At 40.0% G+C, this 17,543-nt stretch overlaps 3 protein-coding genes across 3 annotated transcripts; 2 read left to right on the forward strand and 1 right to left on the reverse strand.

Annotated features, from left to right (window-relative positions):
* Positions 1-411: 411 nt before the first annotated feature.
* On the reverse strand, positions 412-4,559 carry LOC103704669 (putative glycerol-3-phosphate transporter 4). The gene is made up of 3 exons (XM_008788060.6): positions 3,326-4,559; positions 977-1,531; positions 412-854 (listed from the first exon to the last, which is right to left on the reverse strand). The coding sequence occupies exons 1-3, from the start codon at positions 4,305-4,307 to the stop codon at positions 808-810; spliced, it is 1,584 nt and encodes a 527-aa protein (XP_008786282.5). The 5' UTR covers positions 4,308-4,559; the 3' UTR covers positions 412-807.
* Positions 4,560-6,891: 2,332 nt separating this feature from the next.
* LOC103704670 (protein mago nashi homolog) lies at positions 6,892-12,003 on the forward strand. Its single transcript, XM_008788061.5, has 3 exons — positions 6,892-7,213; positions 7,797-7,973; positions 11,666-12,003. The coding sequence occupies exons 1-3, from the start codon at positions 6,992-6,994 to the stop codon at positions 11,729-11,731; spliced, it is 465 nt and encodes a 154-aa protein (XP_008786283.1). The 5' UTR covers positions 6,892-6,991; the 3' UTR covers positions 11,732-12,003.
* Positions 12,004-13,331: 1,328 nt separating this feature from the next.
* On the forward strand, positions 13,332-16,358 carry LOC103704671 (large ribosomal subunit protein bL19cz-like). Its single transcript, XM_008788062.6, has 4 exons — positions 13,332-13,930; positions 14,064-14,150; positions 14,243-14,376; positions 16,016-16,358. Exons 1-4 carry the CDS (start codon positions 13,541-13,543, stop codon positions 16,122-16,124), a joined length of 720 nt encoding a protein of 239 aa, XP_008786284.4. The 5' UTR covers positions 13,332-13,540; the 3' UTR covers positions 16,125-16,358.
* The last annotated feature ends 1,185 nt before the right edge of the window (positions 16,359-17,543 follow it).

Below are 17,543 nucleotides of genomic sequence, written 5' to 3' on the forward strand. Positions count from 1 at the left end.
TTAGGGGAATATCTGATCAGTGCCGGTTTGAACCATATATCTGATCATCCTATTTTGCATCACTCTCTGTTTCAATTATCGTGGGGACTGGGCTTATAGGGATGGGAGCAATAAGTGGTCTGATAAGGCAATCAGATAGTCAGTTTCCTACAACAAGATACCACCAACATATCTTTGAGAAGTAAGTTTTTAGCAGCGGAGGTTATGTTCTCTCCCTGTAGGATAGAAGTCAAATTCAATCCTGGAACTAGCTCTTTGAATGAGTGACTCAACACCCGACAAATGCAGCACTAATATTAGATATGATCAACAATTGTGGTCATCTATGCCCGTTGCACTTTTCCTGTTTGTTCTCTTTTGTTTAGAGTAAAAATTAAGTCGAACTTTCATTGAAAATAGAAGAGGCAATTCTGAAATGATGCAGCTGCAAATTGCTATTAAAATATTTCAATTTGTTAAAGGAAAAAGATACAGCAAAGTAAAGCTGGAAATCTATCAAAATAACAATAAATTTTAGCATGTCATATATATATATATATGATACAGCATGACTGTGGCCCACAAAAGCTTGGTTTTTCCCTAAGGGAAAAATAAAACAAAAAAGACCTTTTTTTTCCTAGCCAAAAAAAGATTGCAATGCAGTGATATTAATAGATTTGCATTCCCTGGAACTGAAGACAATCATACTCCTTGGATTCCCATACCTTTTTCTTTTGTTTGCTTTCTGTAACATCTGGTTTTCTCTCAATTTGAACTACTATCTAGACATTTGCAACTCTATATCTGATCGATTAGTGTGGAAGAATATCAATGTTGTCGACTGCCCGCTGCTAGAAGTGGTGTGACAACAGAACCTAAAGAGACATCACCAATTCAAGAAACTTCAGTGGAAAAGAATCAAAAGCCAATGTATGAATGCAAGCTGTGGTGGAAGAATAGAAAGGTAATCAGGAGAACTAGGTTTTGGATCTGTTACCTTCAGTTCCATGCTGTCTTGAATGATCAGATCTGGTATTTTTCCAATGCTGGACCAATCGCGCAAGTTCTGCCTTAACTAGAATGGATAAAAGGGCACCAGCAACGAATGCCCCGATCATGAGCATCTTGAAAACAGAACCCCATCCAGTACTTGATAGAAACCCAGTTAGAAGTGGCCCTAGAGCTGCACCAACTGATCCTGTCCCATCTATGATGGAAGTAACAGTCGCCAATGCTCGAGAATCTCCCTTAAGCGAACTGTGAGTTCCAAGGTCCGCAGAAACAGCGGTTGTTATGAGAGCATAAGGCCCATTAACAAATAACCCAGTAATCATCATCAGTGTAATGTTCATAAACTTTGAAATGCTCCCATATCTGTGGTAGGCATAAAGGGAAGGAATTGCCAAATACATGAAGCTGGCTGCTGTAGTGGCCCGAGCTTTGAGTTGATCAGATATGAAGCCAGCAAGGATCCCACCAATTATTCCCCCAACATCAAAAAGAGTTGAAAGATTTCCTGCAGACTTAACTGACATGTACTCTCCCCCTATCGCTGCAATACAAGATCAAAAAATGAGATCAACCATATGTCGAGCAGCAAAAATATGTCAATCACTCGGCATAGTCATTGCTTCAGCTAGTCAAGCAATATTTTGATATAAACCAAGTCCAGGACACTCATGAATTTCTCAAAACCTAACTCCACTTTCAATATTGCAAGTAGGATTGTTAGACATGGATACAATTGATATTATCGATAACACTTCACCCCGAAATGTGGTAACAAAAGGCATGTAATTTTGCAGCTATGTATCTGTTTCCCTTGCTCTTTGCAGCAGAATGTGAAGATAATAAAATACATTAAACCACAACAAAATGCCAAACGATCTTGGCACTATAGAATCGGCAGAGAAATAGTTTGGCACTACACAGTCAATGTTTTCACAACTACAAAACCAGTCTGGTCCCAAAAGATGAGCTATATTATTTTGATAGTTTACAAAAACCAGTAAATACAACATGTTAAACAGCAAGAATACCTGACTTGGAGAGAGAATAAATACGCTTTCTAACAATCTGCTATTAGCCTCTTAGCCCTTAGAGGAGGAGGAATTTTGAAAGTTTGATGTGATTGCAGGCCAATGTGCCTTGTTTTGAAGTAATATATTTAGATTTTTGGGGTCAGAACCCATTATACTGAACCTAACACATGAGACATACTATAGAACCATGGGAGAGGGTTTTTCAACAAAGTATATTATGAATAACACAATTTAAGAAATCAATCCAGAGTGCGCTAAAAATATCAACTTCTAAAACTTTCTTACTTGGATAACAGAATTTGGGGAAAATTATAGCTGCAAGAAATGACTTTCACATTACATGATAATTTGATTACCAGGTAAAACTTTGAAGTTTGAAAATCTTTCAATACTATTACCAGGACTTGATAATTTGAATACTAGATACAACTTCAAGCTCTAGGAAAAAAATATTACATAATTATTTTTTTTACTCCAATCCTGGTGAAAACATTTATGTTAATACGTTTGACAACCAATCCTTCAGTATGAGTGTCAGAATAGCTGCATCAAGGTCATATTGACACCCCTTGTGGAATCTAGTAGCCTCAAGCACCCTTCTTGGTGAGCTGTGATATATCTCAGCAGCAACATCCCACCTGTGGTACCAGTGTTCTTCCTCAATCTAACCCAATCCCATGTAACATGAAGCACTTGTAGTAAGTTTTTTCATCCTCAAACTACCGTAAGTCTTGGAAATAGTAGCTGGAAGCATACTCTTCCTCTAGATCATGGAGACAATTCAAATCAAATTCAAGAATATGTATGTCAGTCATTACAAAAGCCTTGTATAGAAAGAAATAGCTGTGGTTATCCAAGGCGAATTCCTTCCCCCATTCAGTCAGAGTCATTCTACCAGTTTTCTCTCATGGGTGCTTCCTTTCTCCCTTTTTTTTTGGTAAGTCGGATTTATTAAATCAACCTAGTATAAATACAACCGTGGGGATCTGAAAATAAATCATGGGTGCTTCTTTTCTTTGGTTCTGAAGGCTATTTATCTCTCTACTGGAACTCTTCTCTGCATCTCTTCTATATTTCTCTTCTAATCTCGTAAACATGTCCATTATAATCTTCACATTTTAATAAATTTCAGGTGACTTTCGCCTCTTTTACGCTCAAAGAAAATATATATACACTCTGGTCAATTTCACTCACTGAATATATCATTGCATTAGGAATCTTCATCAAGATTGCAGCTCTGATACAAAGATTGCAACTTTCTATCAGTATTGAAAGCAAACAGGGGAATAAATAGGAACAATTACCAGTCTGGCTGAGGTAAAATGGCAGCCAGTATAAGAAGGTATAGGCCACGAGCTTCGCGAAGAAGAGGCAGAGTGCGAATGGTATCACCCCAGGGATCAAGCAAGCCTTTACAAACCCCACGGCGCTCCCTCTCTCCCCGCTTCCTCCCTCGCTTACCCGACCCTCCTCCTCATCTCGCCCCTCTTCGGCCTTCTTGCGAGGACTGTAAAACCCGAGATCTTCTGGATAAGCAGCCAAGAAGAGGAACACCAGAACGCCAGCCAGAGCAATCAAAGCTCCCGGAAGAATGAAGGACCACCCCCACCCATACTGCAACACACTGGCAGCGAGAAGCGAACCCCCTATGTTCCCGACCGAGGTGTGGGCGTTCCAAATTCCCATTATAAGTCCTCTCTTCCGCTCACTGAACCAGTTACCGACGACAGCGACGACTGAGGGCCAGCCTGTGGCCTGGAGCAGGCCGGCGAGCATCTGCATGGCGAGGTAGAAGCCGAAGACGTGGAGGTGCCAGAAGTAGCCCATGCCGAACAAGCCGACGAAGGCGCCGCTGCCGATCATGCCGGAGGCGAGGAAGAGGCGGAGGTCGAGGCGGTCGCCGAGGTGGCCGGCGGCGTACATCCCGAGGGAGTAGCAGGCGAGGAAGGCGACGTCGATCTCACCGAGCTTGGCGGTGCCGTCGGTGCCGTTGAACGGGGCCCACCCGTGGGAGTGGGGCCTCCCGAGAGGGTTGGGAGGGAGGAAGAGGGGGCCGAGGGGCCAAGGAAGAGGTGGGGAGGAGAGCGATGGTTGGGGGTAATCGGGGGGAGGGTGGGTGTCGGGGTCGAGGACGGATTTGACGATGCTGGTGGGCTTGCGGGAGGCGTGGTAGGAGGCGTAGGCGACGAAGGTGAGGACGAGGACGAGGCAGCGGTGGGAGTTGCGGCTCCACTCCTTGGCCCCCAGGCTTCGGGCCAGTCTCATCCCCGGCGGGGCCCTTCTCATCTTCTCCTTCCTTCTTCTTCTTGTTCTTCTTCCCCTGCTTGTAATCAAAAACGAAGACCAAAAGAAACTGCGGCTAAATTTTAGATAGGCTTTGTTCTGCGAAGCTGGGGAGGGGAAGTTCAGGGAGAGGGAAGACAACTTTGATGTGGGAGGGGAGGGGAGGGGAGAGAGGCATCGGACGAGATTTGTGGCGGAGAAGAGAGGTGGTACGAAGAGTCTAAGGAGAGAGAGGAGGGTAAGGAAACGATGGGCGAGAGTAAAGGAAGGGGGAGAGAGAAGGGGGGTTAAGGTTTGAACACGGGACACGGGCGCGGCGAGCGGCTGTTGGACGTGTCCAGTTACGGTGAGGGATGCATGAAGATTGATTGAAGGAGGGTAGCAGTCTGAGAGGGAGAAGGGTTGCGCGAAAAGTCAACTCCGACTATATGGGCTAGATCAAGTAGCACCGACTAATCCCATGCATAACAATAACCCAATTAAGTAACATTTGCCTGGTTCCGTATATAAATAGAAAACTTCGGTTGATTGGATGGCATCTTATATGGCCAATTATATAATTTTTAGATTATATAAATTTTTTTAACCGATCATTCTACTCAACTTTTTAATATTTTATTTTTTTAAATTTTTTATGAATATATTTATACTCGATATAAAGTAATCTGAGTAATGATAACGAGAACCAACATGGTTTTCTTGGAGGGGACAAGATATGTAATTGTTGGGCTTACCGGAAATAATAACAAACTGCAAATAAATTCTTGACCATCCAAATGGAGGCGACATGCAGTCAATGCCAACACGTATTACCTCAAATACTTAAGTTGGCGCAATGTCAAATAGTGAGCAAAAAAACTTGGTAATCTAGATTGAGGATTGCAATTCAGAAGAAACTAGTTAGGATGGTTTCTTGATCACTAATTTACGATCTTCGTTTCTCTAACACTTTCTAATCTTTTTCTACCCATTTAAACCTCCATCCCTCTATGCTTCTCTCTCTCTATATATATATTTTTTACAAGCTAAAAAATACCTTTGTTGTCATCACCGCATAAAATTTTTGAGTTTGTCAATATTTTCATCAAGTATTTAGTTATATGATATAATATTGTTTCTTGGAACTGTAAAGTTTTATTAATCATAATTAGAATGGTTGCACTATTTCTTAGATCAGACGACATGGATTGGATTATACTTCCTTATCAAATGATCCGGATTCGAACCGGACCCGACCTGTATCCAAATTTTTTGGATTGGGTCCGGATTATACATGGACCCGATCCGAATAATCCATTAAGTCAAAAATTGTAGCTATGAATCCAATCTTCTATTGGGTTGGGTTTGGATCTAAAATTAGAATTCGAACAAAAAACTGGTTTGGGTTGGAGTCACTCAAGACCCGACCCGACATGACCCATTTGCACCCCACCCTCTGACAAACTTATTTACTAGAACTGAAGAATGTAGTGCGGTTTTTATTTGCTCTTTGTATTTTCTTTGAATTATGTTGTTGATATAGTTTCCAAGATCTTATACTTGTTTCAGTAAGTCAGTTTATATTAATTGACAAGAGTTCTTTTAGTATAGTTAAATTGCTGATAAAATTGTGTTGTGATATATTTAGCACCTGCATGTTCTCTCTGCTTTAGATTATTGTAATTGATGTCTTCCATTACTATTTCACATAGGCTAGTTGAATGATCTATACTTGAAAATAATAATAGAAGAGAGAGATCAGAATTTGTTTAGAAGTGTGAAAGAGTAAGATGCATACCTTATTAAGTAAAGTTTATATGCATTACTCCCAAAAAAAAAAACATTAAATTTTAGTGAAGAAAATTCTAAAAAAAGAACTAATTTAGAAAGATTGGATTTTGTGAAACTGAACTAAGCACATGTAATGCATGTTACCGATAAAGAATAAGTGAACATTAAGTTCTTGACTCAAAGAACAAATGAATACACCTTTTAGTTGTTGCTCTCCTTCCTGAGGGGTAGAAATAAGTTAAGTGCCTGGCAAAATGAAAAAGGTAACCGCCCATTTTTCACTACCCACTTATCTTTCTTATCAAAATCCAAAGCCAAGCCCCACCACCCACCCTTCCGACAATCCTTCCAAAAAGTAAAGCGTTTAACAACCACTGTTATGAATATCCCTACCAGGGTAAATTCATTCAATCCTCTTTTACCAAACAATACATATCGGAACTAATAACAGTAGAAGAGTAGGAAAATAGAGACATGTATCTCTGATTTGTATCATTATTTTTTTCTATTTTATTTTTTTTATACCTTTCTACAAATATATTTTTTCCTATTTATTTTTTTTTTTTTTTTTTTTTTTTCCTTCTGTTGCACGGTTTTTTTTGTTTTTATGTTTTATTTCAAGTCATGGATCTTTTTGTGTATCGTGTCTTTTTAACACATTCTCGTCTATGTTTTTTTTTGTGATATCTTTTTTTTCTGTTAGTTTATAATATTCTCCTCTACGCCTGTAATCTTTGATTCTGTGTGTAATTCTCTTTTCCCGTGCGGGCTAAAATGCCTAATTCCCACCTCACTCGGTCACCCAATAAGTAGAGCAGAGGCCCGACCCGGGCGAAGAGACCTGAAGCAGCAGGAACGCGTAGGAGAAGGGTTAAAGGAAGAGGAAAGAGAGGAGGGCGGGGGAAGGAAGGTCGGCGATGGCGGGGAACGGCGTCGAGCAGGACGAGTTCTACCTGCGGTACTACGTGGGGCACAAGGGGAAGTTCGGGCACGAGTTCCTGGAGTTCGAGTTCCGCCCCGACGGCAAGCTCCGCTACGCCAACAACTCCAACTACAAGAACGACACCATGATACGCAAGGAGGTCTTCGTCACCCCCGCCGTCCTCCGCGAGTGCCGCCGCATCATCGCTGAAAGCGAGGTCTCTTTTTTCCTTCACCTCTCCTCCCCTCCCCTTCCCTTCCCTTCCCTTCCCTTCCCTTCGTTCTTACAAGATTTGGCCAGAAACAGGGTCCGATCGTTTCTCTCGAGGATTTCATCTTTTCTTTTAATTATAGGGTTGAGTTTTGGTAGTGTTCGAGGTTTTTAGGGATTCTTGTTCTAGATTTTTGGGGTTTGCCGGGTTCTGGATCGGTTTCCTCTCCTCGATCGTAAGAGGTCATCATGCCTAGATTTGGCTATTCTATTTCATATGTTGTCCAATATCTGGATTTTAGGTTTTAGTTTTAACGGTACTGTTCAATTACTCGTATCGATGGGGTTTGGGAATTTCTAGGGTTTTGCAGGTTGGATCGTGAATCTTGGGCTGCCAGAATTTCTTTTTCGTTTCCTTTTTTTGGGGGGTATCAGGGTGTTGAGGAAATTGGTTTTCTTCGGGATCGTAAATCTTGGGCTGCCAGATTTTTTTTTTTCGCATCAGGGTGTTGTGGAAATTGATTTTATTTGCTTGTTTATTTATTGAGTAGTTAGAGGCTTAAATGCTCTTTTATTTGGCTGGGATACAGATAATGAAGGAAGATGATAACAACTGGCCCGAGCCAGACCGGGTTGGGAGGCAGGAGCTGGAGATTGTGATGGGGAACGAGCACATCTCCTTCACCACGTCCAAGATCGGATCCCTTGTAGATGTGCAGTCCAGCAAAGATCCGGAAGGCCTTCGCATCTTTTATTACCTTGTTCAGGTTACTACTTGCGTACTCAACTCAGCATTTTTACTCTACATTTGCACCCATTGTGCTACATCTTTCTTGTAATGTTATTAACATAGACCAATGTCATATGCTAGATGGCCTGAACATGTAGCAATCAGTTGGCATTAGAGTATTGTCATATGTGTACAAACATTAGGAGGTTAAAAGCATTGTGCTTGGTTATGGTTCAACAAAGACTGCACACAACTGGTGCTAAAACAATTGTTGGCTTAATACTTGGTTAAGTTTCTTCTTCTTTTTTATGTAATTTTAAATGAAACTCATCTAATCTCTGTTATGTCATGCGAATTCGGTTGTCTTTTTTCCCTACTGAAATAAAAAATGGTACCAAAAAGATCAGTGGTCATCAATCTCTGGCTATGGTCAAATTAGATATTCTCTACATATGTTCTCTGCAGCTGGATAAGTAATTACAAGCATGTGTTATGATATCCCTAGTAGTTCGGTCATAGGTTCTACCCATTCAATTGTAAAATGGAGAGGGATGTACCAAGTCCATCTTTCAAAGATGCATGAAGCCTTCTCGGTTATTATCTATTGTATTCACTTCCAATAGTCAGACAGAGCTATTAGTATATATTTTCTTTAAATGAATTTTCTTAAATTCTAGCTCTTCATTTTGCACCTTCATGTTAACTATGACCTAGATTTTCTCATTATAGGTTCAAGAATATGTCCTTGCAGGTGTTTGCCATATGCATGTCAACACCTACTAACACACATAAATATGCATGCACACACTTGATGTGTGTTTGTGTGTGTGCATGAGAGAGAATATTTGGACTTGCCAATTTGGGAAGCATAAATTCTTGTGTCAAAAATTCCTCTGTATGCTTGAAACCTTCAAATCAAATCCAATAAAAACTTCCAATAAATCTGAAATTTTGCTCCTTCCATTACAAAAGCCAATCATATCCCAAATTTATCCATAGATCCAATGTCTTTATTCCTTGGATGTCACCGCATGCATGGAAGTTTCACTATCATATTTCATCTTTACTTGTTCAAGCAAAATTGTATCTACCTAAACCAGCTGGAATCATCCCCTGGGCTTTCCAGAAATGTCAACACAGATTTCATCCCCTGGAGCCCCGCTGACCTTTGTCACAGATGTCCATGTTATCTTGGTTTGCAATGACTATATCCTTTAGTGTGACTTTTGTCTTTGCTGATATTACCTGTTTTTCTTACCTTTATTATACACCCATCCCAACGTTTTCATTTCTGATATGTTTAATTTCATTGATTGAACTTTTTTGCCCAACATGCTAAGCTATGTAATGCGAAGACTTAATGTGAAAATATCAAATGCTCTCTTCAGTCACCAAGGTATGCATCGGTCACATAATCATCATTAGTTTCGTCTTCTTGATTTGTTTTGCTATATACAGTGTGATCTGTGGATTCATGAAACCTATTTTCATGTTTTTATTTTTTTAAAAAAAGAAGTCAAGACATAATATGCAGGCCTATTGATCTTATTACTGATGATGTCAGATTCATGGGATTTCGGAAATGATCCCTTAAACCCTCACATCTGTCAAAAAGTCATCAGTCATTGTATATTTAATTTGGTTATCTGAAGCTATCAATATGTTTTGGCAGTTTAGCATTCTCTTATGTCCACTTCATGGCCATGCTTTCTCAAATCAAAGGTTTCCCTCTCTTAAACCTTGATAAAAATGCTAGTCCCCTTCCTTGTAAGATTTTCTTAATTTTCAGCTGTGCATGATTGTTCGGCCTTAGTTCTCTATTATTCTATACCCATTATACTTCCATCCTCTTTATTGTTGGACATATTGATATATGCAACGATGACAAAATTGCATTACCAACTCATATAATTGTGAGCAAATTGATGCAATCAAAAGTTTAAATGGGACACCAGGGTTGGGCTTTCTTTTTCCCTCGTGGCTCTCCTTTTTTTTTGTTCTATTTTAATCATGTTCCAGGTATGATCGAAGTATTTTCAGTTTCTGGTGATTTTAGGCATTTTTGTTAGGATTTTATGATTCACATTCTTAATCCTAATGTTGGTTCTCATACTTATATTGGTTTAAGTAATATTGCAATCTTGAGCTGTATTATGGATCGCACAATCCCTTAAAACATATGTCCAACTTTATCGTGTAGTTTATATATTAATATCTGTAGAAAGTTGCTTAGATGGGTTCTTTTTCAATTTTTGGCCTTTTAGGATGATTATCTATTACCGCTAATAAGAATTAACGCATAAAACTAGCAATCTTTGTAAGGCTTTTTTTTTTTTTTTAGATCCTAAGAGTAACGGAAAAGAAATTTGAGAGTTATGGGGCCTATATGCTAGTGATAAATTTTCTTATTCTTAAATGGTTGAAATTTGATTCATTTTCCTTCGGAAACCATACACTTTAAAAGATGAATCATTTATTTATATTGGAGCAGTAAATCACACTTTGATTGAAGCAAATCAAAAGTTGTGGTTTACTTTGTCCATGTGGGTGAGAAAATTCACTCTTAAGGCGCCATAAGAAGTCTAACTGTTGGATGCAGAAAGGATCATGTTCCTTCTATCAGTAGCTGAGAGAATTTTGCATATTCAATCTAATAACAATTATGATGTTGGTGTGATGAGAAATTGATTCCCAATTGTTTTTGGTAGATATGTGTATGGCAGTATATGTTTTTTGGGTCAAAGTAGGGCTTATATTGTCTTATGTGGTGGCATATAAACAAAACCATGATATTTTGTGTGCATGCAATAAAATGAAGTGCTAACCATACCAGTTGGCACGAGCCTACTGGTACTATGGTAAACTTGATCTACATGTGGCATGATTGTGTCCCGGTGTATGACAAGCATTGGCGTGGCATGACATGGATATGCGACACCTGAAATCTTGCACATTCATGTAGGGAGGCATTGCCTAAATGCATTACAAGGATGCAATCTCGTATTTGTGCGGGCCATAGTTGATGTTTGTTGTCACGTGCACAGAGGATTTACATGGTAAACAAGGTGCATGGTTGCATGTATCTTCATAATGCACCTCCAAATATTTTTGAGTAACTAGGCTTGATGGTCTTTTCTTGGACATGCAGCATATGCACTGATGGTTGATCTTGGAAATGTGTTAAATTTTCAAAGTGATGTTTGTTTCATATGTTTATATGTGGTTACTTCTCATTCATTTAATGTACAATTTAATAATTTTCTCAATCTTTCGCCACTTACGTAATTTGTATTTTTTGAGAAAAAAAGCTGGAAGGCATCTTGCCATCCTTTGTCTGTTTGTGCTATGGTCTACTCTGACCCTTGTTATGATTTATATTGCAATTCCTATCTTGATATCATTGATTTTAGGTTCTACTTGGTGGACTGAAAAAAGGAACTTCGGTTGTGGTTCTCAGACACACACTTTCAGTTAAATCATTGACATCAGTGCAAATGATTGGTATTATTTTCTAAGAGGCTTTTAGTCAGCCATGTCTCATGGTCCCAAACAAGTGATTGTCCAGTTTGCTAAATGTTGCAAGATTAGTTATGATGATTTTCCAAGTTAAAAGGGTTTCTGTTGGAAGTTTATGTTGAGCAAACGTGTCCTAGATGCTTTTTTATTTTTATTTTTTGAAAAGAAGTTGGTTGCTGACATGCTCACTTGGTACCATTTTATTGCTTGCAGGACCTTAAATGCTTCGTGTTCTCTCTAATTTCACTACACTTCAAGATTAAGCCCATCCAGTCCTGATACGTGCAGGGTTATTTTTTCATCTTTAGCATTGAACTCTGCTTCAGGTGTGAGAGATGTATACAGTTGGTCTTCTGAGGTATTCATAAGACCAATTAGGTTTTTCCATCTGGTTGCTTTTATGATATGTTTTCTTAAGGACAGGTATGATTAGCAAGGGGTCATTGTAACTGTTTTTTGTATGCTTTGATTGTCATGTAAGATCTGTAGAACCCGACCTGCACAGAGTGATCAGCAATCCATGGCCCGATGTTCCTTTGGGTCTTTTATGAGGTTGGACTCTGCTTCTACTAGTGTGATTTTGGAGACTCGCGCTTGGCGTTAAATGGATCGGAACTACTGTGTTATTCCTTGTCATATATGATTTGCTGCCAAGTCATTCATCTTTTTTGTTGCCCTAGTTTGAGTTGTGGTGGAAACTTGGTATGCGATGAAGGATTATTTGGACGGCCAGTTGTGTCCGCCATATGGTGTCCCATGCTTGACGAATTGTATAGTTGCTGGACCTGCAAATCCCTGTTCTCTGATATTCCATAAATTTCCCTGTAAATGGATTTTACCATATCATGTGTGTGAAAGTAGAGATGATCGCATGTCAACTTCTCCAAAGGTGCTGGGATTCCTGCTAGTAGAGTGTGCATCCTGCGGCAGTTAACTGGAGGCGTGGTGGTAGTATGCCTTGCTTGCTTGGTGTGGGCGTGGCGGCGTTCAAGAGGTTGCCGTCGAAACTAATATTTCTTAGACCTGACGTTTCTTTGCAGGCAAAGAAACTAATGTTTGTCAAGGTGATTTATGGTTAGGTAAAATGGTTGAGTTACATCCTTGGATCCTTTCCCAGCTTAGCAATTGCTAGAGGACTTTCTAATGGATGTAGAAACAGCTTTTGAGAACAATAGTGAAAAAAAAAGGCTTATAGGTTAGATTATTGTGGCTAGGCCGGGCTGTATTCATACTGATAGCCTATAAACTATATTATGTTTACCAAGTCAAGTGCCCAAATGAAACCTTATATGTGATCCTGCAATTTGGAACCCAAAATTAGTTGGATATGTATGATTGAGTTTTGGTGTATTATTCTATCTCGTACTTTAGTCGAGATCATACATATATAAAGGTTGACGGTTGGGGGTTTGTGGGGGAGGGTGGAGGGACCGGGAGGATAATTAGGTTATAGAAAAATAGTATTCTGATTTGGATGCTTATGATTCATGATTAAGTTAGAAACCATCAGAAAAATATAAATTTTTAATTTTAATTTTCTTATTATATAAATCATATAGAATGATTGAGATCTGAAATTTGGATAGTTTATTTTTAATTTTTTTTATATCAAAAAAAAAAACCCTAAAGGGTCTGGTCTTCTATCGGATCTGTTGCTCTTCCTTCTACTCCTCGGAGCTTGCCCTTTGACGTTCGGTCCGGTTTGGATTGACCCTGCCTTGGGTTCGGACGGATGCGGGTCCCGTCCACCACCCATACGGTGGACCTCCAGGTCTCCCAGTATCGCTTACTTTTATCCCCCCCGAATAGGTTATACGGAAGATGATGTCCCAGTATCACTTACTTTTATTCCCCCCCCCCCCCCCCCCCCCCCCCCCCCGGAATGGGTTATACGGAATTGCAGTAGCTCTCGTCCCTCTCTTCCGGAATTCCAGGGTCTCACCTTCTATCCCCAGCTTCGCTATCCTGCCCCTCCCTCTCTCCTCTTCCCGATAAGGTTCCATTCCCATGCCGCAGCCGCTTCCCTTTGCTGGATACTGACCTCTCTCCCCCAAAATCTATCCCTTCCGTAACGATTTCATCGGCCGTATGGGCTCCACCGCGCTCCCCCACCCGTTGGTCTCTCTCCCCAAGGCCCCTCCTCGCTCCCCAAAACTAGCGCTTCCCGTCTTCTCTTCGCTCCACCTGTGCTCCTCTACTTCGAGCCGTCTCTCCACCTCTAGGGCTCAACCTCGCGGATTCGGGTCCCCCGTTTTCTTTCCTGTGATCCGCCGGAGCAGGGAACCCGCGGTGCTGGTCGCGAAATCGAGCTCCGAGGAAGAGGCGGCTGCGGCGGGAGATGCGGAGGAGGTGGCAGTGGAGGAAGGGGAAACCCTAGCAAACCAGTCAGAGGTGGAGGAAGAGTCGAAGGTCTCCGATGCCGAAGCAGAGGCGAAGCCTCCGAGGAAACCTAGAATCAAGCTTGGAGATATCATGGGGGTAAATTCTTTTAAGGCGCTCTGTTTTTCATAAATTTTATGGTTAAATTTTTTTTCTATGGGAGAGTGTGGATTGATGTGTAGATTGTTTTTTCTTTTCTTTTCTTTTCTTTTTGATGCAAACTGGCGGGTAGATTTTGAACAAGAGAGCAGTCGAGGCTGCTGAGAAGGAAAGGCCAGTGCCAGACATCAGGACTGGGGATATTGTGCAGATTAAACTGGTAAATCTGGGATTCTTATCCGCTGTTCCCCCTACCCTTTTGTAGTTTCTTTATCGCCGGAAAAAAATGAATTTTTATGCAACTGGGTACAGGAAGTGCCAGAGAATAGGCGCCGGCTATCCATTTACAAGGGTATAGTCATGTCGAAGCAAAATGCAGGAATACACACCACAATTCGAATTCGGAGAATTATTGCGGGTATCGGTGTTGAGATTGTCTTCCCCTTGTAAGTATTTCCCCCCTGGGAAACTTAGATGATTTTTTTTCTCCCTTAAATTACTACTGGGGATGTTATCCTCCCGCCCAATGGGAAAAAAATTGAAAAAAGAAAAAAAAAGAAAGGAGAACAATAATGAATTTTTACCTGGATTTAGTGCAGTAACTAACTGAGATATTTTATGGGGCATTAGATTTTAATATGAGTAAAACAAAAGATCGGTGAATGCGTGCGGGGAAGGGGAATGGTTAAAGAAAGAAGAGTTATTAAATGATGTGACAATGCTGTATACTGGATATTATAGTCATAGTCTTTCTTTTACTTAGGTTAAATCAAATTATGAGCCTTTTTTCATTGTTCTCTGGTGTTAGAAGGCTGTCAGGAATTGTATTCTGGTACAATTCACTTTCTGGACGCGTTACTTAATATACACAGAGTTCAGTTTTCTGGCAAAGGAAGTCAGTTGCCTTTTTTTTTGTGGATTTATTACTCAGATATGCACAAGTTCAATTTTTTGCACATTTATTTTATGGTGCTTGTTTGCTAGTTGGAAACTAAAACAGGACCGGAGCAGAATTTTAGTTTGCATTATGATAGAATGTAGTAGTTTGATTTGCTTGATAATAGGGGAAAAAACCATATTAGTTCCATGATGCTACTAATGAGGTACATGCGGACTGAGTACTGATGCATTCAACACTTTGGAGTGTTCGGGCTAATGGACAAAATCTGCGCAAGAGTTCTAAACTTGTTTGCATTAAGACAAAGAGCAGTGAAGAATGCTTTTTCTGATATTTCTTTTGTACTTGTCATTGAGCCAATAAAGGAATAACAGAGAAGTTGGATTCATGAGGAGTCCTTGAGTTCCAGGTGTAAAATTCACATGGATTTTGAAAATTTAGAGGAGAGTTGGCGATATTCTTGAAGATACAAGAGAAATGATCAAAGGATTTTTGAAAATTCAGTGAAGCATTGTTTTAGACTTAGGAATGTTTTTGGCAATATACTGATAGCCATAATCTCTTCGCTTATTTACTCACCATGCTATTTTCCCAAGCCCAATATTTTTGAAACGTAGATCTTCTTTTTAACTCCTGCTTTAATTGATATTATCATGGATTTTTGTCTATCAACTCAATTCAATATTGCTATCTACGCCAGATGAGACTCAAAACTTTTAGTCACTATTAAGTTGCCAAGAACTAAGCTGTATAAACTAATCCTGGATATTGATGTGTCCCACCATCACATTCATGGGTAAGTATATAATCGAAACAACTTCCTCATAAAGCATAGCATTCACTGTTGCTCTTTAAATTTTATCGAACCTTTTTTCTGATAAGTCTTGTCAGCCATATGCTCTTTCAAACCCTAATCTCTATAAGAATGTGGGTCCTCTCTTAAGTTCATCCTCATCAGTCATGCAGGCATGGGATACTCCTGCTTCGGAAAATATCCTAACCTATCAAAAATCCTGCCATGCAATCTTGTTTTTTTTTTTTTTTTTTAAGTGCAATCCAAAATGAATGCTGACATTAACTTCACCACTCTAGGAGGGAGGCTTCCAGCTTTGCTGTGGTTCATATATTATGCTTTTATATGAGGCATTGTGAGGAAAACTAATAATAAAAGATTGCTTCTATTTCAGGTACTCACCGAATATTAAGGAGATCAGGGTTGTTAGTCACAGGAAGGTGAGGAGGGCAAGGCTGTACTACTTGAGGGACAAGCTACCTCGTTTTTCCACCTTCAAGTAACTCCCCATACTATCAAGCTACTAGTTGCTGCTTAAGACATTCAGCCCTTTCCTTTATGGCAAGCGAGGTCTGTTCGGTGTTGTAGCACCAGACATCCTCTTTCTTCTGCTTTTTGTGTTCTTTCCTTTGCTGAGTTCTTTGATTGACAGAATCTTATATTGTATAATATCCGATGCTGCATGTTAATTTTGTACTTGAGAATATATGTGAATGTCAATTCTTATTCTTCGGAAAGTCGCGATACATGAGCACTATAGTTTCTGAAGCTGCTGAGATATCAATTACCTCCATAATATGAATTTGAGGAATTGTTTGTCCAAGGTTCTGAAAAGGGATTTTCCAAGCTTTATGGCTTCTTCCCACCTCTATCTCTGAAGCAGTGCTGCTTTGCGGAAGTTATGACAGACAGCTTTGGTTTCCATATTTAAAGCTGCGTATCTCAGAAATCCATCCTTTTTGGACATTTAGGAAAGCTTGAAGACTGGGATTGGGAGGAAAAAAAAAAGAAGAGTAGAACCAACCGGTTCAAACATTACTGCTAATCAGTCTTCTTTTCCCTCCTACGCTAACCAAAAAAAAAAAGGGAATGTTAGCAGGCAAAGAAAGAGTCCCTTCCATTCCTCTGCACATGATTAATGAAGAATGAACTTCACAATTAGAGTTATTCGACCTTCTCAGGCACGCAAAATGGTCATGAAGTTTGTAAGAAAGCTCTTATTTATGTTCGCACCATTGAAGTTAGGAGTCTGGATACAGGGTTTCAAATGAAAAATACCAACAACTCCCATCAGTTGGTATGATAAGCCCAACTTCCACCATGAAAAGTGATTTAATGACCTTCTGACTTGCTAAAACCAAATGATTAGGCTATGCATTTTTCATGATAACCTTTATCAGAAACATGAAAATAGCTAAATTAGCTGTCGACAACCATCAAAGAATGGTTACGGCCGAAAATGTGATGCAGATGAAGGTGGAAAACTGGTCGGATAATTCTAAAAGGTCATTCAAATAGCTGGGTTCCATGGTCTCAAACAAATCCATCTTATGGTGGATCCCTGTCACTTGGAAACTTCATTTCCCACACCCATTGGCCTACCTTTCATTGGAGCAAGTGCCAAAAGGCGCTTAAAGCTCCAATTGAATGGAATCTTGAGTTGCAGTTACCCCACTTCTTATGCAAAAAGATATACTAGGTCCCCTTTCTTCAGGGTACAATGCTTCTGGATCCCTTCCATCCCTTTCAAACGACACTCGATCCACAATTGCTACTAAAATTCTTTCTACAGCTAGCAATGGTGGTAGTCGTGATGCCAGCTAGCTATGATCCACAGGTAAAGGGAGAGGAAGGTGAAAGCAATTCATTAGGTATAAGCTCTTTAAAACAAGCTGTAACCACGGCAATTAATGCAAGCAAGG

Source organism: Phoenix dactylifera, chromosome 6 (assembly GCF_051530095.1).
Source record: "Phoenix dactylifera cultivar Ajwa chromosome 6, Ajwa_hap1_PhDact_Kaust_v1.1, whole genome shotgun sequence".
In the NCBI taxonomy this organism is placed as follows: domain Eukaryota; kingdom Viridiplantae; phylum Streptophyta; class Magnoliopsida; order Arecales; family Arecaceae; genus Phoenix; species Phoenix dactylifera.